Below are 22,641 nucleotides of genomic sequence, written 5' to 3'. Positions count from 1 at the left end.
CATCATATTGTTTTTTATCTCTAAGCCAGCCCCCTTAAAGGGCGTATTACTCATTTTGAAATGTATAAAAATGTGATACCAAGCAATATGTTTTCAGAGGCATGAGTTCAGTTCTTGAATTCTTTTCTCTCACTTGTACCTTGGTGCAGATAAACTCACGTTGATACTTTGAACCCTTGACTCATTGATTTTATTTCTATGCTTTCACAGATGGCGTCCGAATAGGGACCCCAATACCTCGGGACCAGGAGACCCCAGACGGAGCAGCTGCCTACATTACTCAAACGTGCACACTTGGAATAAGGTATGGCTTTATCCTTTTTAACAGAAAAAGCCGTTAGATTAATTGTTTGAGTAATCTGTAGACAGTTTGTTCTTTATGGGCAACCTACCTGAGTGACGGGACACCCTCTATCACGTGAGTTTATCAATATTATACTGATCAGGTATTATTGTTGTTGTTGTTTTATATTATTGCCATAAACTCAGGTCAGATTACACGTTATGCTAAATGGCAGGCCAATTCAGGGCTCAGAAGGTATAATAGTTAATAAGGTGGAAAGTCTCCTAAACTTGGGAAGAGAATTATTGTTAAGGAACAACAGGTGACATATTTTTAATATCACATGTCCTTAACTCAATATTCTACTTATATTATACCAAGTGGTGGGGCACCTTATTGGTACCCGATCAACTGGCGTTGATCAGGGATAGGTCAGATTATACCGGCGGCCAATTCAGGGCTCAGAAGGTATAAAAGTAATAAGGTGGAAAGTCTCCTAAACTTGGGGAGAGGAAACTATTGTTAAGGAACAGGTGACTATTTTTTAATACCACTGGTCCTTAACTCTATATTCTATTTATACCAAGTGGTGGGGCACCTTATTGGTACCCGATCGACTGGCGCTGATCGGGGATATACAGGAGAATTATGGGGAACCTACATTCTCAAGTTGCCGGCGAAGGGTACGTCCCTTGAAATTATGTGTGGACTTTATGGCAATAAAATGTTTTAAAAATGGATATTTAGTGGCGCAGAGTATATTAAATAAGAAGGAAAGGGAAACATATCGGGCTCTGTTTTGAAAATAGCTGCAGCATTAGTGGACCCCCCTTTTTTCCTCATCCCCCTTTTCCTCATCCCCCTTCCCTCATCCCCCTTCCCTCATCCCCCTTCCACTGAAAGGTCACAGGAGTTGCATGTCTGTGAGGAACAGGAGTTGCATGTCTGTGAGACATGGAAGTTAATTATTAACCTAGGAAGAAATGGCTTGAATTTAAGAATGTTAAAGTAGTTTCTAAGGAATAAATGTATTAATACTGCACGGAAAAAGAACAAGGGGACATCCTCTTTAAATGTTTTTTTGTTTGTGTTTGTCTTAGAAAGCTCATAGTAACTAGTTTGAGGGCATAATGATATACATGTCATGGAGTGAAGTGTTTGTGTGTCACTCTGATAGTTATTGTATGTATGTATGTATGTATGTCTTTATTCATATAGCACCATTAGTGTACATAGCGCTTCACATTGTCACGTGTAGTACTAATCATAAAAAATAACAAATACAAATAACAGATCATAATGATTTTGAATGAAATAATAATAAGGGTTAAAATAAAAACCTATACCAAAAAAAAAAAAAACTAAAATGCAAAAAGCTACTTCCAATATGACAAAAATACACAGTGCAATACTTATATATCTCTTGTGAAAAGGGTCATTTAAGTTTAACCCTTTTGTCAAAGTGTATTAAGCCTGCTGCCATTTACAAGGCATGACAGTAGCATTTAAAATAAACCTAGGAAGCATTGTATGTTAAAGTTTGTTAGTGTAATGTTTCAAAAGAAAATGTAAAAATTGGCAGTTGTAAAAGATTTCTTTACACCCTGATTCAAGTATGAATTTGTATTTTTTACTGTAGCACATTTTTGTTGTTCCTGGGCGTGGGAGAAACTGTGTTACAATATTTAAATGATCTATTGATACAAATAAAATATGAAGTAGGATATAAGGAAGTTTTAACTAAAGTTTTTTATGTGCTGATTTAGAGGAGTCAGGACTGAAGCGAGGTATATCTAGAATGCAAAGTTTTAAAAAGTAAAGGTTTATTTTTTATTGTTGTAATAATAATAATATTAAACAAAAGAAAGTCTGAACTTATGGAGTAAGGAAGCTTTATTGAGTTTTACACTGGCCCACAGGAGTAAATAGAGTTTTGTTAATTGCCCGTAGAAAGTAGAATGAATGTTGATGGAAGATAAACTCAGAGAACGCGCGCGTGTGCGTGTGCGTGTGCGTGTGCGTGTGCGCGTGTAAGAAAGATAAGGAATTAGTAGTAAATAAAACAATAAGATTTATGTTTTTATAAGAAGGGTTGCAGAGATGATTTTTGTTTATGTTTTTTAGTTATCAAGGTTTCTCTGTTCAAACTTATATTAGGAAACTAACGGTTTGTTTTCTTAAATACACTTAAATACACTGCTCGTCTGATTTTTGAACAGCAGTTATTTAAAAGAGGGAAGGTTAAAAGCAGCCAAGCGGGCTGGCCCCCCTCCTCCAGCTTAAGGAATGTACAAAGACCACGTTCCAGGCATGAAAAGTTAACTAGAAGCTGAGAGAGAAAAAAAAAATATATGTTTAAAAACAGCTTAGTTATAATAAGGGGAAAGAGAATGATTCTGTAATTTATTTATTTTTGGACTGAGTTTGCAGGATCAAACAGGTCTGTTTTGGGTTTTTATCTTATTTTTTGTAAAGTTCATTTTGCTCTGTATCAGAGAAGTGTGAAATTATGCTTATTTATTGTGCTTTCTGTTTTTTGTATCCATTTTAGGATAAATACCTCAGTTTATGGGCATCTCCCAGCAACAGTACTGGTCTGCTGCACCAGTACGGGTTAAATTATTTCCCAACGCTGCCCTCCCCAGAATTGGCCAATACCCACTCAGCAGAAATGCTTTAGATGGCATAGCCCCTATTATGTAGGAATTATTACAAGAAGGGGTTATAATCCCCACAGGCAGAATCCAAATTACCTCTACGCAGAAACCAGCAAACACATTTCAATTCTGTTTGTTCTATGTTTTTAATTCTATTTGTTATAATTGTTTTATTAACAATACAATAATATTTAATATGTATTTCCGTATTTGAATAGTGTCAAAAGTATACTCAGTACTTCACAAAACGTACAATATAAACGAGTAAGCATAAAATCAGAAATGAGACCTCCCCCCCACAGAATGAGACCTCCCCCCCCACAGAATGAGACCCCCCCCCCCCCCACAGAATGAGACCGACCGTCCCCCCACAGAATGAGACCCTCCCCCCACAGAATGAGACCTCCCCCCCACAGAATGAGACCTCCCCCCCACAGAATGAGACCTCCCCCCCCACAGAATGAGACCCCCCCCCCCACAGAATGAGACCTCCCCCCACAGAATGAGACCTCCCCCCCCCACAGAATGAGACCTCCCCCCACAGAATGAGACCTCCCCCCCACAGAATGAGACCTCCCCCACCCCCCACAGAATGAGACCTCCCCCCCACAGAATGAGACCCCCCCCCACAGAATGAGACCCCCCCCCCCACAGAATGAGACCTCACCTTCTCCACGTTGCCCCAGAATTGGCGCACTTCCTTTGCGATGGAGGACGCGATCCGCCGGAGCTTGGCTTGCTCCTCCCTCCGCGCTCTCTCCTCCTTCTGTTTCAGCTCATCGTGGTGACGCACAACCATCCGCACCACCTGTAACCGGGGGCAGCGCCGCGTCCGGGAATAAGCGGGGGTCCAGTACAGGGGGGGGGGGAGGGGGACTCGTACAGGTAGTGGGGGGGGGGGGAGGTTTGTCCTGCACAGGTAGACGGGGGGGGTCCCACACAGGTAGATGGGGGGGTCCCGCACAGGTAGATGGGGGGGTCCCGCACAGGTAGATGGGGGGGGGTGTCCCGCACTGGTAGATGGGGGGGTGTCCCGCACAGGTAGATGGGGGGGGGGGTGTCCCGCACAGGTAGATGGGGGGGGGGGGGGTGTCCCGCACAGGTAAGATGGGGGGTGTCCCGCACGGGTAGATGGGGGGGAGGGGTGTCCCGCCTAGGTAGATGGGGGGGAGGGGTGTCCCGCACAGGTAGATGGGGGGGGAGGGGTCGCGCACAGGTAGATGGGGGGGTCCCGCACAGGTAGATGGGGGCCCACACAGGTAGATGGGGGGGGGGGGCCCGCACAGGTAGGAGGGGGGGTGTCTCTCTCTGTGTAACACAGCAGCACAGGATTACTGTGTGTTTTACTGAAGAGAATATTCTGTCAGCACCAGCTACCAAATCCCAACCTACAGAACAAGGCAGGGACCTGTTATAATGGTGCCACGCCACCCTCTCTAGAAGCTGCGCCCCCGCATCCCGAGGCAGGAGCACGGCCGTATGATGCTCACCTTTCTGGCCACCCCTCTCTTCCATCGTCGTTCCTGCCCAAAGTCTGCGGAGAGCCACTGCATCTCCTCACACAGGTAGTCCCATTGCACCTTGGGACGGCTCGGCTCCGGCACCTTGCAGAGACGGCGCGGGGTCCAGAACCCCTCCTTCCGCAGCTCCGCCACGCGGTTCTCTATCTCTGCCTCCTGAGGGAGACACCGCGGGGGATAGATCAGACCTCGCGCCGCCAGAGCGTGTCGCCAGACCCCCCCCCACACACACCGCCAGAACGTGTCGCCAGCCCCCCCCCCACACACACCGCCAGAGCGTGTCGCCAGCCCCCTCAAAAACCGCCAGAGCGTGCAGCCGCACACACACACAGCCAGAGCGTGCCGCTACCCCCCACACACACCGCGAGAGCGTGCTGCCGTCCCACACACCGCGAGAGCGTGCTGCCGCCCCACACACCGCGAGAGCGTGCCGCCCCACACACCGCGAGAGCGTGCCGCCCCACACACCGCGAGAGCGTGCCGCCCCACACACCGCGAGAGCGTGCCGCCCCACACACCGCGAGAGCGTGCCGCCCCACACACCGCGAGAGCGTGCCGCCCCACACACCGCGAGAGCGTGCCGCCCCACACACCGCGAGAGCGTGCTGCCATCCCACACACCGCGAGAGCGTGCTTCCATCCCACACACGCGAGAGCGTGCCGCCCCACACACCGCGAGAGCGTGCCGCCGTCCCACACACCGCGAGAGCGTGCCGCCGTCCCACACACCGCGAGAGCGTGCCGCCGTCCCACACACCGCGAGAGCGTGCCGCCGTCCCACACACCGCGAGAGCGTGCCGCCGTCCCACACACCGCGAGAGCGTGCCGCCCCACACACCGCGAGAGCGTGCCGCCCCACACACCGCGAGAGCGTGCCGCCCCACACACCGCGAGAGCGTGCCGCCCCACACACCGCGAGAGCGTGCCGCAATCCCACACACCGCGAGAGCGTGCCGCAATCCCACACACCGCGAGAGCGTGCCGCAATCCCACACACCGCGAGAGCGTGCCGCAATCCCACACACCGCGAGAGCGTGCCGCAATCCCACACACCGCGAGAGCGTGCCGCAATCCCACACACCGCGAGAGCGTGCCGCAATCCCACACACCGCGAGAGCGTGCCGCCCCACACACCGCGAGAGCGTGCCGTCCCACACACCGCGAGAGCGTGCCGTCCCACACACCGCGAGAGCGTGCTGCCGTCCCACACACCGCGAGAGCGTGCTGCCGCCCCACACACCGCGAGAGCGTGCTGCCGCCCCACACACCGCGAGAGCGTGCTGCCGCCCCACACACCGCGAGAGCGTGCTGCCGCCCCACACACCGCGAGAGCGTGCTGCCGCCCCACACACCGCGAGAGCGTGCTGCCGCCCCACACACCGCGAGAGCGTGCTGCCGCCCCACACACCGCGAGAGCGTGCTGCCGCCCCACACACCGCGAGAGCGTGCCGTCCCACACACCGCGAGAGCGTGCCGTCCCACACACCGCGAGAGCGTGCCGTCCCACACACCGCGAGAGCGTGCCGTCCCACACACCGCGAGAGCGTGCCGTCCCACACACCGCGAGAGCGTGCCGTCCCACACACCGCGAGAGCGTGCCGTCCCACACACCGCGAGAGCGTGCCGTCCCACACACCGCGAGAGCGTGCCGTCCCACACACCGCGAGAGCGTGCTGCAATCCCACACACCGCGAGAGCGTGCTGCAATCCCACACACCGCGAGAGCGTGCTGCAATCCCACACACCGCGAGAGCGTGCCGCCACCCCACACACCGCGAGAGCGTGCCGCCGCCCCACACACCGCGAGAGCGTGCCGCCGCCCCACACACCGCGAGAGCGTGCTGCCGCCCCACACACCGCGAGAGCGTGCTGCCGCCCCACACACCGCGAGAGCGTGCTGCCGCCCCACACACCGCGAGAGCGTGCTGCCGCCCCACACACCGCGAGAGCGTGCTGCCGCCCCACACACCGCGAGAGCGTGCTGCCGCCCCACACACCGCGAGAGCGTGCTGCCGCCCCACACACCGCGAGAGCGTGCTGCCGCCCCACACACCGCGAGAGCGTGCTGCCGCCCCACACACCGCGAGAGCGTGCTGCCGCCCCACACACCGCGAGAGCGTGCTGCCGCCCCACACACCGCGAGAGCGTGCTGCCGCCCCACACACCGCGAGAGCGTGCTGCCGCCCCACACACCGCGAGAGCGTGCTGCCGCCCCACACACCGCGAGAGCGTGCTGCCGCCCCACACACCGCGAGAGCGTGCTGCCGCCCCACACACTGCGAGAGCGTGCCGCCCCACACACCGCGAGAGCGTGCTGCAATCCCACACACCGCGAGAGCGTGCTGCAATCCCACACACCGCGAGAGCGTGCTGCAATCCCACACACCGCGAGAGCGTGCCGCCCCACACACCGCGAGAGCGTGCCGCCCCACACACCGCGAGAGCGTGCCGCCCCACACACCGCGAGAGCGTGCCGCCCCACACCGCGAGAGCGTGCCGCCACCCCCCACGGCGCATGCCGTCACCCCATCACTCACATGTTTGGCTTGCTCAGCTATCTCAGAGTGGCTGTCCCATTTCTGCCCACCGGGGGCATCCTGCTGCTCTGAGCCGTCCATCAGATCGTACATGGGGGAGCCAGGAGCCGTGTCCCCCATCTCTCCAGAGAGGTCAAAGGGGGACAGCTCCCCGCTGGAGCCAGGGGACACAGGGTTACTGCCGGTCATTCTGTCAGAGCCCTTTGGGTGTACGGAGGGAGAGAGAGAAGGGGGGGGGGGAGGAAGAGAGGGGAGGGAGAGAGTGGGGAGGGAGTGGAGGAAGGGGGGAGGGAGAGAGTGGAGGAAGGGGGAGGGAGAGAGTGGAGTAAGGGGGGGTGGGAGAGAGTGGAGGAAGGGGGGAGGGAGAGAGTGGAGGAAGGGGGGGGAGGAGAGAGTGGGGAGGGAGTGGAGGAAGGGGGGAGGGAGAGATTGGAGGAAGGGGGGGGTGGGAGAGAGTGGAGGAAGGGGGGAGGGAGAGAGTGGAGGAAGAGATTGGAGGAAGGGGGGGTGGGAGAGAGTGGAGGAAGGGGGGGTGGGAGAGAGTGGAGGAAGGGGGAGGGAGAGAGTGGAGGAAGGGGGGAGGGAGAGATTGGAGGAAGGGGGGGTGGGAGAGAGTGGAGGAAGGGGTGGGGAGAGGGAGAGAGATGGGGGGGGGGAGAAGGAGGGAGGGGGGAGAGAGTGGAGGAAGGGGGAGAGAGTGGAGGAAGGGGAAGGAGGGAGAGAGTGGAGGAAGGGGAAGGAGGGAGAGAGTGGAGGAAGGGGGAGAGGGAGAGAGGAGGGAGAGATGGGGGGGAGGGAGTCCATGAGTTGCAGTAGTAAGCCACCTGTACTTTGCTGTAACAGTCAGTGGATGGGACGTGCGCACACGGGTCGGTAGGAGGCGGCGAGCGATGGGTCTATCCGAGATATTCACACACTGCAGCCACGTGAGCGCACACTCACTTTATACTATCCGAGATATACATACACTGCAGCCACGTGAGCGCACACTCACTTTATACTATCCGAGATATGCACACTGCAGCCTTGTGAGCGCACTCACTTTATACTATCCGAGATATACACACACTGCAGCCACGTGAGCGCACACTCACTTTATACTATCCGAGATATGCACACTGCAGCCTTGTGAGCGCACTCACTTTATACTATCCGAGATATTCACACACTGCAGCCACGTGAGCGCACACTCACTTTATACTATCCGAGATATACATACACTGCAGCCACGTGAGCGCACACTCACTTTATACTATCCGAGATATGCACACTGCAGCCTTGTGAGCGCACTCACTTTATACTATCCGAGATATACACACACTGCAGCCACGTGAGCGCACACTCACTTTATACTATCCGAGATATGCACACTGCAGCCACGTGAGCGCACTCACTTTATACTAACCGAGATATACACACACTGCAGCCACGTGAGCGCACACTCACTTTATACTATCCGTGATATACACACACTGCAGCCACGTGAGCGCACACTCACTTTATACTAGCCGAGATATGCACACTGCAGCCACGTGAGCGCACACTCACTTTATACTATCCGAGATATGCACACACTGCAGCCACGTGAGCGCACACTCACTTTATACTATCCGAGATATACACACACTGCAGCCACGTGAGCGCACACTCACTTTATACTATCCGAGATATACACACTCTGCAGCCACGTGAGCGCACACTCACTTTATACTATCCGAGATATGCCCACTGCAGCCACGTGAGCGCACACTCACTTTATACTATCCGAGATATTTCCAACACACACTGCAGCCAAGTGAGCGCACACTCACTTTATACTATCCGAGATATGCATACACACTGCAGCCACGTGAGCGCACACTCACTTTATACTATCCGAGATATGCACACACACACACACACACTGCAGCCACGTGAGCGCACACTCATTTTACACTGATAGGAGCAGGATTTCATGGCTTTTTGAAGACAATATCTGCACTTCGAGTGGAAGGACAGACACCACAAGGTATGTACCCCTGACCCCCTCTCCCACCTCTGGTGTACCTGCAGCTGTTGCCGGGCAGGACTGGGCTGCATAGCGACACGTCCAGCTGATTCCTCTCTCTCTCTGTGCTCCTGTGAGGCCATGGGGCTGCCGTCCTGCTGCAGTGCATGCTGGGATACTGCCTCATTCTGATCCAGGTCGTCCAAACCACTGTCCAGAGCACTGGACACCTCGCAGTCTGTCGGCCTTTGCTGTGGACAGAGGGACACATGAGTGACAGGCAGAGTGTGTGGCCATTGTTCGCTGGTGCAACCCCAGAACATCCGACAGGAACAGCCGCTCCGTCATCAATTAACCAGACTTGACCCCTTAAACAAGTCCCTGGAATGATTTCACGGAGGCTCAGAGGGACTGCATGTTCAAATAAACATGTAATAGCATAACTGGCTTCTTCAGTGTTACCGCGCTAAACACACAAACGCAGCAGCAGCAGCAGGCCGGGGAAACACAGCAGCAGCAGCAGCAGGCCGGGGAAACACAGCAGCAGCAGCAGCAGCAGGCCGGGGAAACACAGCAGCAGCAGCAGGCTGGGATGAAACGCAGCAGCAGCAGCAACAGCAGCAGCAGGCCGGGGATGAGACGCAGCAGCAGCAGCAGCAGCAGCAGGCCGGGGAAACGCAGCAGCAGCAGCAGCAGCAGGCCGGGGAAACGCAGCAGCAGCAGCAGCAGCAGCAGCAGGCCGGGGAAACACAGCAGCAGCAGCAGGCCGGGGAAACGCAGCAGCAGCAGCAGCAGCAGCAGCAGCAGCAGCAGCAGGCCGGGGAAACGCAGCAGCAGCAGCAGCAGCAGCAGCAGGCCGGGGAAAGCAGCAGCAGCAGCAGCAGCAGCAGCAGCAGCAGGCCGGGGAAACACAGCAGCAGCAGCAGCAGGCCGGGGAAACGCAGCAGCAGCAGCAGGCCGGGGAAACGCAGCAGCAGCAGCAGCAGGCCGGGGAAACACAGCAGCAGCAGCAGGCCGGGGAAACGCAGCAGCAGCAGCAGCAGCAGCAGCAGCAGCAGCAGCAGGCCAGGGAAACACAGCAGCAGCAGCAGCAGCAGGCCGGGGAAACACAGCAACAGCAGCAGCAGGCCGGGGAAACACAGCAGCAGCAGCAGGCCGGGGAAACACAGCAGCAGCAGCAGGCCGGGGATGAAACGCAGCAGCAGCAGGCCGGGGATGAAACGCAGGAGCCCGGGGAAAGACGCAGCAGCAGGCCGGGGATGAAACGCAGCAGCAGCAGGCCGGGGATGAAACGCAGGAGCCCGGGGAAAGACGCAGCAGCAGGCCGGGGATGAAACGCAGCAGCAGCAGCAGGCCGGGGATGAAACGCAGGAGCCCGGGGAAAGACGCAGCAGCAGGCCGGGGATGAAACGCAGGAGCCCGGGGAAAGACGCAGCAGCAGGCCGGGGATGAAACGCAGCAGCAGCAGCAGGCCGGGGATGAAACGCAGGAGCCCGGGGAAAGCAACAGCCACTCACAAGTCTCCGCTCATCATTACAAACCAACGAAAGAGTTATAGGAGTTCGATTGGGTCAAAAAGCATCAACCAGATGCGACCCCTTAACCCTGTCACTGCCATTAGTACACTTGGGCTCTTACACAAGATAAGGACATCCTGCCCAGACATGAGAAGAACTACAAAACTACATCAAGGTGAATTTTCCCATACCATGAATGCCGGCTTTCATATCCTTATACCACGGTCTCTAAAATGTATTTTACTGAATTGGACAGATAACCCCATTCTCATATCTGGTGGGACACGGCCCTGACCTGTTCTCTTATCTATACATATCTGGTGGGACACGGTCCTGACCTGTTCTCTTATCTATATATATCTGGTGGGACACGGTCCTGACCCGTTCTCTTATCTATACATATCTGGTGGGACACGGCCCTGACCCGTTCTCTTATCTATACATATCTGGTGGGACACGGTCCTGACCCGTTCTCTTATCTATACATATCTGGTGGGACACGGTCCTGACCTGTTCTCTTATCTATACATATCTGGTGGGACACGGTCCTGACCTGTTCCCTTATCTATACATATCTGGTGGGACACGGTCCTGACCTGTTCTCTTATCTATACATATCTGGTGGGACACGGTCCTGACCTGTTCCCTTATCTATACATATCTGGTGGGACACGGTCCTGACCTGTTCCCTTATCTATACATATCTGGTGGGACACGGCCCTGACCCGTTCTCTTATCTATACATATCTGGTGGGACACGGTCCTGACCTGTTCCCTTATCTATACATATCTGGTGGGACACGGTCCTGACCTGTTCCCTTATCTATACATATCTGGTGGGACACGGCCCTGACCCGTTCTCTTATCTATACATATCTGGTGGGACACGGCCCTGACCCGTTCTCTTATCTATACATATCTGGTGGGACACGGCCCTGACCCGTTCTCTTATCTATACATATCTGGTGGGACACGGCCCTGACCCGTTCTCTTATCTATACATATCTGGTGGGACACGGTCCTGACCCGTTCTCTTATCTATACATATCTGGTGGGACACGGTCCTGACCTGTTCCCTTATCTATACATATCTGGTGGGACACGGTCCTGACCTGTTCTCTTATCTATACATATCTGGTGGGACACGGTCCTGACCTGTTCCCTTATCTATACATATCTGGTGGGACACGGTCCTGACCTGTTCTCTTATCTATACATATCTAGTGGGACACGGTCCTGACCTGTTCTCTTATCTATACATATCTGGTGGGACACGGTCCTGACCTGTTCCCTTATCTATACATATCTGGTGGGACACGGTCCTGACCTGTTCTCTTATTTATACATATCTGGTGGGACACGGTCCTGACCTGTTCTCTTATCTATACATATCTGGTGGGACACGGTCCTGACCTGTTCTCTTATCTATACATATCTGGTGGGACACGGTCCTGACCTGTTCTCTTATCTATACATATCTGGTGGGACACGGTCCTGACCCTATTCTCTTATCTATACATATCTGGTGGGACACGGTCCTGACCCTATTCTCTTATCTATACATATCTGGTGGGACACGGTCCTGACCTGTTCTCTTATCTATACATATCTGGTGGGACACGGTCCTGACCTGTTCTCTTATCTATACATATCTGGTGGGACACGGTCCTGACCTGTTCTCTTATCTATACATATCTGGTGGGACACGGTCCTGACCCTATTCTCTTATCTATACATATCTGGTGGGACACGGTCCTGACCCTATTCTCTTATCTATACATATCTGGTGGGACACGGTCCTGACCTGTTCCCTTATCTATACATATCTGGTGGGACACGGTCCTGACCTGTTCTCTTATCTATACATATCTGGTGGGACACGGCCCTGACCTGTTCTCTTATCTATACATATCTGGTGGGACACGGTCCTGACCTGTTCTCTTATCTATACATATCTGGTGGGACACGGTCCTGACCCTATTCTCTTATCTATACATATCTGGTGGGACACGGTCCTGACCTGTTCTCTTATCTATACATATCTGGTGGGACACGGCCCTGACCTGTTCTCTTATCTATACATATCTGGTGGGACACGGTCCTGACCTGTTCTCTTATCTATACATATCTGGTGGGACACGGTCCTGACCCTATTCTCTTATCTATACATATCTGGTGGGACACGGTCCTGACCTGTTCTCTTATCTATACATATCTGGTGGGACACGGTCCTGACCTGTTCTCTTATCTATACATATCTGGTGGGACACGGTCCTGACCTGTTCTCTTATCTATACATATCTGGTGGGACACGGTCCTGACCTGTTCTCTTATCTATACATATCTGGTGGGACACGGTCCTGACCTAATTCTCTTATCTATACATATCTGGTGGGACACGGCCCTGACCCGTTCTCTTATCTATACATATCTGGTGGGACACGGTCCTGACCCGTTCTCTTATCTATACATATCTGGTGGGACACGGTCCTGACCCGTTCTCTTATCTATACATATCTGGTGGGACACGGTCCTGACCTGTTCCCTTATCTATACATATCTGGTGGGACACGGTCCTGACCTGTTCTCTTATCTATACATATCTGGTGGGACACGGTCCTGACCTGTTCTCTTATCTATACATATCTGGTGGGACACGGTCCTGACCTGTTCCCTTATCTATGCATATCTGGTGGGACACGGTCCTGACCTGTTCTCTTATCTATACATATCTGGTGGGACACGGTCCTGACCTGTTCTCTTATCTATACATATCTGGTGGGACACGGTCCTGACCTGTTCCCTTATCTATACATATCTGGTGGGACACGGACCTGACCTGTTCCCTTATCTATACATATCTGGTGGGACACGGACCTGACCTGTTCTCTTATCTATACATATCTAAACCGGTCACCCGTAGACTGAGCAAAATTGTAAAAAAAAAACCATTCGACACGTTTGACGTTGGCAAAAGGTTTGGGATTTAGGACAGAAAACGCTGAATGTGTAATATAGGGGCATGAGGTTTCTTCATACGAGTGCCATTCCATGTCCGCATATATATATATGACCAGTCACTGGTGTGCATGTACAGGGGCGAGGGAAAAAGTTTGTGAGTCCCAAAGATAACGGAAATTCCATCGTTTTTCCATAAGCTTCTTGAATCAAAACCAATCTTTTCTTATTAAATATCCAATAGGGTTAATTTTAACCAATTCCATGTCCTCGAAACAAAATTATATATGAATTAGACAGAATGAATAATTAAGAGATGGGGTATGATGAAAAGTAAGTGAAACCCTGGTTATATCAACGAAATAAAAAGGAGATAATTATTCTTGGGTGTTGAAATAATTAGGTAGACGCTCAGGGGTGGGTTTGGGAGGCCCCACCCTATAAAGATCATAAACGGTCTTCACCATGCACGTGTGTGGAAACACGTCATGCCACGAACAAAGAAACTCTCGGAGGACCTCAGGGAAGCAGTAATTGATGCTCAGTCTAGAACGGGTTACAAAGCCATTTCTAAGGCTGCGCTTATAGTGGCAGCGACGTCGCAGCAAAACAAATGCATTGCCGCAGTCGCGTGCACCTATAGTAAGCGCGACGGATTGGTCGCGATCGCTGGAAGTCACCTCTATTTGATTTTCCAGCGACTGTTGCGTCGCCGGCACTATAAGCACAGCCTAAGGATTTGGGGCTCCATCAATCCACTGTCAGACAAATGGAGAAAGTTCAAGAGCAGTCACTCTAACCAGGAGCAGGCGTCCTACCAAAATCTCACTCTAACCAGGAGCAGCCGTCCTACCAAAATCTCACTCTAACCAGGAGCAGCCGTCCTACCAAAATCTCACTCTAACCAGGAGCAGCCGTCCTACCAAAATCTCACTCTAACCAGGAGCAGCCGTCCTACCAAAATCTCACTCTAACCAGGAGCAGCCGTCCTACCAAAATCTCACTCTAACCAGGAGCAGCCGTCCTACCAAAATCTCACCCTAACCAGGAGCAGCCGTCCTACCAAAATCTCACCCTAACCAGGAGCAGCCGTCCTACCAAAATCTCACTCTAACCAGGAGCAGCCGTCCTACCAAAATCTCACCCTAACCAGGAGCAGCCGTCCTACCAAAATCTCACTCTAACCAGGAGCAGCCGTCCTACCAAAATCTCACCCTAACCAGGAGCAGCCGTCCTACCAAAATCTCACCCTAACCAGGAGCAGCCGTCGTACCAAAATCTCACTCTAACCAGGAGCAGCCGTCCTACCAAAATCTCACTCTAACCAGGAGCAGCCGTCCTACCAAAATCTCACCCTAACCAGGAGCAGCCGTCCTACCAAAATCTCACTCTAACCAGGAGCAGCCGTCCTACCAAAATCTCACTCTAACCAGGAGCAGCCGTCCTACCAAAATCTCACCCTAACCAGGAGCAGCCGTCCTACCAAAATCTCACCCTAACCAGGAGCAGCCGTCCTACCAAAATCTCACCCTAACCAGGAGCAGCCGTCCTACCAAAATCTCACCCTAACCAGGAGCAGCCGTCCTACCAAAATCTCACCCTAACCAGGAGCAGCCGTCCTACCAAAATCTCACTCTAACCAGGAGCAGCCGTCCTACCAAAATCTCACTCTAACCAGGAGCAGCGTCCTACCAAAATCTCACCCTAACCAGGAGCAGCCGTCCTACCAAAATCTCACCCTAACCAGGAGCAGCCGTCCTACCAAAATCTCACCCTAACCAGGAGCAGCCGTCCTACCAAAATCTCACCCTAACCAGGAGCAGCCGTCCTACCAAAATCTCACTCTAACCAGGAGCAGCCGTCCTACCAAAATCTCACTCTAACCAGGAGCAGCCGTCCTACCAAAATCTCACTCTAACCAGGAGCAGCCGTCCTACCAAATCTCTCACAAATGGCAAATAATCCAGGAAGCCACAAAGAACCCCAGAGTAACACCCCAGGACCTGCAGGCCACTCTCGCCTTGGCTACTGTGGGTGTTCATGACAACTTATAGTTAGTAGTAGTTAGTAGATAGTAGATGAGGTTGAAAAAAGACATACGTCTATCAAGCTCAACCTATGCTAAATGTAGACAACAGATACTTTATCCTATATCTATACGTACTTATTGATCCAGAAAAAGGCAAACACAAAACCCCAGAGTCCTATCATCCAATGATATCTCATAAGGGGAAAAATAAATCCCTTCCTAACTCCAAGAATTGGCAATCGGATTAATCCCTGGATCAACATCCTTCCCATGTATACTTATTTGGTATATCCCTGTATACCTTTCCCATCTAAAAAGATGTCCAACCGTTTTTTGAACATATCTATTGTATCTGCCATCACAGTCTCCATGGGTAATGAATCCCACACTGTAACTGCCCTTACTGTAAAGAACCCTTTCCTTTGTTGCTGGTGAAATCTCCTTTCCTCCAACCTTAAGGGATGCCCCCGAGTCCTTTGTACTGCCCATGGGAGGAATAGTTCTTTTGAAAGCTCCTTGTACTGTCCCTGAATATATTTGTATAGAGTTATATACCCAGGTAAGATGCCTCTATATCAGAAAAAGACTGAACAAAAACGGTGTTCATGGAAGGATAGCCAGGAGGAAAGCTCTGCTCTCTAAAAAGAACATTGCTGCCGTCTGAAGATCGCCAAAGAGCACACTGAGGATCCACAACACTTCTGGAACAATGTTCTCTGGACAGACATGTCAAAGGTAGAACTTTTTAGCATCAAAGAGAAACGTTATGCTTGGAGAAAACCAAAAACTGCGTTCGAACAGAAGAACCTCATCCAACCTTCAAGCGGTGGTGGGAGCGTGATGGTTTGGGGCTGCTTTGCTGCCTCAGTACCTGGACGGCTTGCCATCATTGACACAACCATGAATTCTGCAATGTATCAGAGGATTCTAGAGGAGACTGTCAGGCCCTCCGTCCGTGAGCTGAAGCGGATCATGCAGCAGGACAGTGATCATAAACATACAAGCAGATCTACAAAAGAACGGCTGCAGAAGAAATTCCCTGTGTTAGAATAGTCACAGTCCGGACCTAAACCCCATGGAAATGTTTTGGCAGGACCTGAAGCGAGCTGTCCCTCAAAGGGACAAGGGATTTGAGGGCAAAGAAGCCCTCAACACATGTTACATGTTACATAGTTACAGACTCACACATGTTACATAGTTACAGACTCACACATGTTACATAGTTACAGACTCACACATGTTACATAGTTACAGACTCTCACACATGTTACATAGTTACAGACTCACACATGTTACATAGTTACAGACTCACACATGTTACATAGTTACCGACTCCCACATGTTACATAGTTACAGACTCACACATGTTACATAGTTACAGACTCACACGTTACATAGTTACAGACTCTCACACACGTTACATAGTTACAGACTCACACATGTTACATAGTTACAGACTCACACATGTTACATAGTTACAGACTCACACACATGTTACATAGTTACAGACTCACACATGTTACATAGTTACAGACTCACACATGTTACATAGTTACAGACTCACACATGTTACATAGTTACAGACTCACACATGTTACATAGTTACAGACTCTCACACATGTTACATAGTGTGTGTGTTACATATCTGGTGGGACACGGTCCTGACCTGTTCTCTTATCTATACATATCTGGTGGGACACGGCCCTGACCTGTTCTCTTATCTATACATATCTGGTGGGACACGGTCCTGACCTGTTCTCTTATCTATACATATCTGGTGGGACACGGTCCTGACCTGTTCTCTTATCTATACATATCTGGTGGGACACGGTCCTGACCTGTTCTCTTATCTATACATATCTGGTGGGACACGGTCCTGACCTGTTCTCTTATCTATACATATCTGGTGGGACACGGTCCTGACCTGTTCTCTTATCTATACATATCTGGTGGGACACGGTCCTGACCCTATTCTCTTATCTATACATATCTGGTGGGACACGGTCCTGACCCTATTCTCTTATCTATACATATCTGGTGGGACACGGTCCTGACCTGTTCTCTTATCTATACATATCTGGTGGGACACGGTCCTGACCTGTTCTCTTATCTATACATATCTGGTGGGACACGGTCCTGACCTGTTCTCTTATCTATACATATCTGGTGGGACACGGTCCTGACCCTATTCTCTTATCTATACATATCTGGTGGGACACGGTCCTGACCCTATTCTCTTATCTATACATATCTGGTGGGACACGGTCCTGACCTGTTCCCTTATCTATACATATCTGGTGGGACACGGTCCTGACCTGTTCTCTTATCTATACATATCTGGTGGGACACGGCCCTGACCTGTTCTCTTATCTATACATATCTGGTGGGACACGGTCCTGACCTGTTCTCTTATCTATACATATCTGGTGGGACACGGTCCTGACCCTATTCTCTTATCTATACATATCTGGTGGGACACGGTCCTGACCTGTTCTCTTATCTATACATATCTGGTGGGACACGGTCCTGACCTGTTCTCTTATCTATACATATCTGGTGGGACACGGTCCTGACCTGTTCTCTTATCTATACATATCTGGTGGGACACGGTCCTGACCTGTTCCCTTATCTATACATATCTAGTGGGACACGGTCCTGACCTGTTCCCTTATCTATGCATATCTGGTGGGACACTGTCCTGACCTGTTCTCTTATCTATACATATCTGGTGGGACACGGTCCTGACCTGTTCTCTTATCTATACATATCTGGTGGGACACGGTCCTGACCTGTTCCCTTATCTATACATATCTGGTGGGACACGGACCTGACCTGTTCTTTTATCTATACATATCTAAACCGGTCACCCGTAGACTGAGCAAAATTGTAAAAAAAAAAAACCATTCGACACGTTTGACGTTGGCAAAAGGTTTGGGATTTAGGACAGAAAACGCTGAATGTGTAATATAGGGGCATGAGGTTTCTTCATACGAGTGCCATTCCATGTCCGCATATATATATATATGACCAGTCACTGGTGTGCATGTACAGGGGCGAGGGAAAAAGTTTGTGAGTCCCAAAGATAACGGAAATTCCATCGTTTTTCCATAAGCTTCTTGAATCAAAACCAATCTTTTCTTATTAAATATCCAATAGGGTTAATTTTAACCAATTCCATGTCCTCGAAACAAAATTATATATGAATTAGACAGAATGAATAATTAAGAGATGGGGTATGATGAAAAGTAAGTGAAACCCTGGTTATATCAACGAAATAAAAAGGAGATAATTATTCTTGGGTGTTGAAATAATTAGGTAGACGCTCAGGGGTGGGTTTGGGAGGCCCCACCCTATAAAGATCATAAACGGTCTTCACCATGCACGTGTGTGGAAACACGTCATGCCACGAACAAAGAAACTCTCGGAGGACCTCAGGGAAGCAGTAATTGATGCTCAGTCTAGAACGGGTTACAAAGCCATTTCTAAGGCTGCGCTTATAGTGGCAGCGACGTCGCAGCAAAACAAATGCATTGCCGCAGTCGCGTGCACCTATAGTAAGCGCGACGGATTGGTCGCGATCGCTGGAAGTCACCTCTATTTGATTTTCCAGCGACTGTTGCGTCGCCGGCACTATAAGCACAGCCTAAGGATTTGGGGCTCCATCAATCCACTGTCAGACAAATGGAGAAAGTTCAAGAGCAGTCACTCTAACCAGGAGCAGGCGTCCTACCAAAATCTCACTCTAACCAGGAGCAGGCGTCCTACCAAATCTAACCCCAACCAGGAGCAGCCGTCCTACCAAAATCTCACTCTAACCAGGAGCAGCCGTCCTACCAAAATCTCACTCTAACCAGGAGCAGCCGTCCTACCAAAATCTCACCCTAACCAGGAGCAGCCGTCCTACCAAAATCTCACTCTAACCAGGAGCAGCCGTCCTACCAAAATCTCACCCTAACCAGGAGCAGCCGTCCTACCAAAATCTCACCCTAACCAGGAGCAGCCGTCCTACCAAAATCTCACCCTAACCAGGAGCAGCCGTCCTACCAAAATCTCACTCTAACCAGGAGCAGCCGTCCTACCAAAATCTCACCCTAACCAGGAGCAGCCGTCCTACCAAAATCTCACTCTAACCAGGAGCAGCCGTCCTACCAAAATCTCACTCTAACCAGGAGCAGCCGTCCTACCAAAATCTCACCCTAACCAGGAGCAGCCGTCCTACCAAAATCTCACTCTAACCAGGAGCAGCCGTCCTACCAAAATCTCACTCTAACCAGGAGCAGCCGTCCTACCAAAATCTCACCCTAACCAGGAGCAGCCGTCCTACCAAAATCTCACCCTAACCAGGAGCAGCCGTCCTACCAAAATCTCACCCTAACCAGGAGCAGCCGTCCTACCAAAATCTCACCCTAACCAGGAGCAGCCGTCCTACCAAAATCTCACCCTAACCAGGAGCAGCGTCCTACCAAAATCTCACTCTAACCAGGAGCAGCCGTCCTACCAAAATCTCACCCTAACCAGGAGCAGCCGTCCTACCAAAATCTCACCCTAACCAGGAGCAGCCGTCCTACCAAAATCTCACCCTAACCAGGAGCAGCCGTCCTACCAAAATCTCACTCTAACCAGGAGCAGCCGTCCTACCAAAATCTCACTCTAACCAGCAGCAGCCGTCCTACCAAAATCTCACTCTAACCAGGAGCAGCCGTCCTACCAAAATCTCACCCTAACCAGGAGCAGCCGTCCTACCAAAATCTCACTCTAACCAGGAGCAGCCGTCCTACCAAAATCTCACCCTAACCAGGAGCAGCCGTCCTACCAAAATCTCACTCTAACCAGGAGCAGCCGTCCTACCAAAATCTCACTCTAACCAGGAGCAGCCGTCCTACCAAAATCTCACCCTAACCAGGAGCAGCCGTCCTACCAAAATCTCACCCTAACCAGGAGCAGCCGTCCTACCAAAATCTCACTCTAACCAGGAGCAGCCGTCCTACCAAAATCTCACCCTAACCAGGAGCAGCCGTCCTACCAAAATCTCACTCTAACCAGGAGCAGCCGTCCTACCAAAATCTCACTCTAACCAGGAGCAGCCGTCCTACCAAAATCTCACTCTAACCAGGAGCAGCCGTCCTACCAAAATCTCACTCTAACCAGGAGCAGCCGTCCTACCAAAATCTCACCCTAACCAGGAGCAGCCGTCCTACCAAAATCTCACTCTAACCAGGAGCAGCCGTCCTACCAAAATCTCACTCTAACCAGGAGCAGCCGTCCTACCAAAATCTCACCCTAACCAGGAGCAGCCGTCCTACCAAAATCTCACCCTAACCAGGAGCAGCCGTCCTACCAAAATCTCACCCTAACCAGGAGCAGCCGTCCTACCAAAATCTCACCCTAACCAGGAGCAGCCGTCCTACCAAAATCTCACTCTAACCAGGAGCAGCCGTCCTACCAAAATCTCACTCTAACCAGGAACAGCGTCCTACCAAAATCTCACTCTAACCAGGAGCAGCCGTCCTACCAAAATCTCACTCTAACCAGGAGCAGCCGTCCTACCAAAATCTCACTCTAACCAGGAGCAGCCGTCCTACCAAAATCTCACCCTAACCAGGAGCAGCCGTCCTACCAAAATCTCACCCTAACCAGGAGCAGCCGTCCTACCAAAATCTCACTCTAACCAGGAGCAGCGTCCTACCAAAATCTCACTCTAACCAGGAGCAGCCGTCCTACCAAAATCTCACCCTAACCAGGAGCAGCCGTCCTACCAAAATCTCACTCTAACCAGGAGCAGCCGTCCTACCAAAATCTCACTCTAACCAGGAGCAGCCGTCCTACCAAAATCTCACTCTAACCAGGAGCAGCCGTCCTACCAAATCTCTCACAAATGGCAAATAATCCAGGAAGCCACAAAGAACCCCAGAGTAACACCCCAGGACCTGCAGGCCACTCTCGCCTTGGCTACTGTGGGTGTTCATGACAACTTATAGTTAGTAGTAGTTAGTAGATAGTAGATGAGGTTGAAAAAAGACATACGTCTATCAAGCTCAACCTATGCTAAATGTAGACAACAGATACTTTATCCTATATCTATACGTACTTATTGATCCAGAAAAAGGCAAACACAAAACCCCAGAGTCCTATCATCCAATGATATCTCATAAGGGGAAAAATAAATCCCTTCCTAACTCCAAGAATTGGCAATCGGATTAATCCCTGGATCAACATCCTTCCCATGTATACTTATTTGGTATATCCCTGTATACCTTTCCCATCTAAAAAGATGTCCAACCGTTTTTTGAACATATCTATTGTATCTGCCATCACAGTCTCCATGGGTAATGAATCCCACACTGTAACTGCCCTTACTGTAAAGAACCCTTTCCTTTGTTGCTGGTGAAATCTCCTTTCCTCCAACCTTAAGGGATGCCCCCGAGTCCTTTGTACTGCCCATGGGAGGAATAGTTCTTTTGAAAGCTCCTTGTACTGTCCCTGAATATATTTGTATAGAGTTATATACCCAGGTAAGATGCCTCTATATCAGAAAAAGACTGAACAAAAACGGTGTTCATGGAAGGATAGCCAGGAGGAAAGCTCTGCTCTCTAAAAAGAACATTGCTGCCGTCTGAAGATCGCCAAAGAGCACACTGAGGATCCACAACACTTCTGGAACAATGTTCTCTGGACAGACATGTCAAAGGTAGAACTTTTTAGCATCAAAGAGAAACGTTATGCTTGGAGAAAACCAAAAACTGCGTTCGAACAGAAGAACCTCATCCAACCTTCAAGCGGTGGTGGGAGCGTGATGGTTTGGGGCTGCTTTGCTGCCTCAGTACCTGGACGGCTTGCCATCATTGACACAACCATGAATTCTGCAATGTATCAGAGGATTCTAGAGGAGACTGTCAGGCCCTCCGTCCGTGAGCTGAAGCGGATCATGCAGCAGGACAGTGATCCTAAACATACAAGCAGATCTACAAAAGAACGGCTGCAGAAGAAATTCCCTGTGTTAGAATAGTCACAGACCGGACCTAAACCCCATGGAAATGTTTTGGCAGGACCTGAAGCGAGCTGTCCCTCAAAGGGACAAGGGATTTGAGGGCAAAGAAGCCCTCAACACGTTACATGTTACATAGTTACAGACTCACACATGTTACATAGTTAC

The 22,641-nt window shown here is 50.9% G+C and overlaps 1 protein-coding gene across 1 annotated transcript in view; it reads right to left on the bottom strand.

The window, feature by feature from the left end:
• LOC142484023 (helicase SRCAP-like) overlaps nt 1–22,641 on the bottom strand; it is a 178,103-nt gene that overhangs the window by 137,559 nt on the left and 17,903 nt on the right. The window contains 4 exon segments of the mRNA XM_075583987.1: nt 3,608–3,748; nt 4,431–4,616; nt 6,998–7,198; nt 9,044–9,235. Of these exon segments, the coding sequence (XP_075440102.1) occupies nt 3,608–3,748; nt 4,431–4,616; nt 6,998–7,198; nt 9,044–9,127 (612 nt within the window). The 5' untranslated portion in view covers nt 9,128–9,235.

This window comes from Ascaphus truei, unplaced genomic scaffold, assembly GCF_040206685.1.
Source record: "Ascaphus truei isolate aAscTru1 unplaced genomic scaffold, aAscTru1.hap1 HAP1_SCAFFOLD_427, whole genome shotgun sequence".
NCBI classification, from domain to species: domain Eukaryota; kingdom Metazoa; phylum Chordata; class Amphibia; order Anura; family Ascaphidae; genus Ascaphus; species Ascaphus truei.
This window is presented reverse-complemented; position numbering and strand designations above follow the sequence as displayed.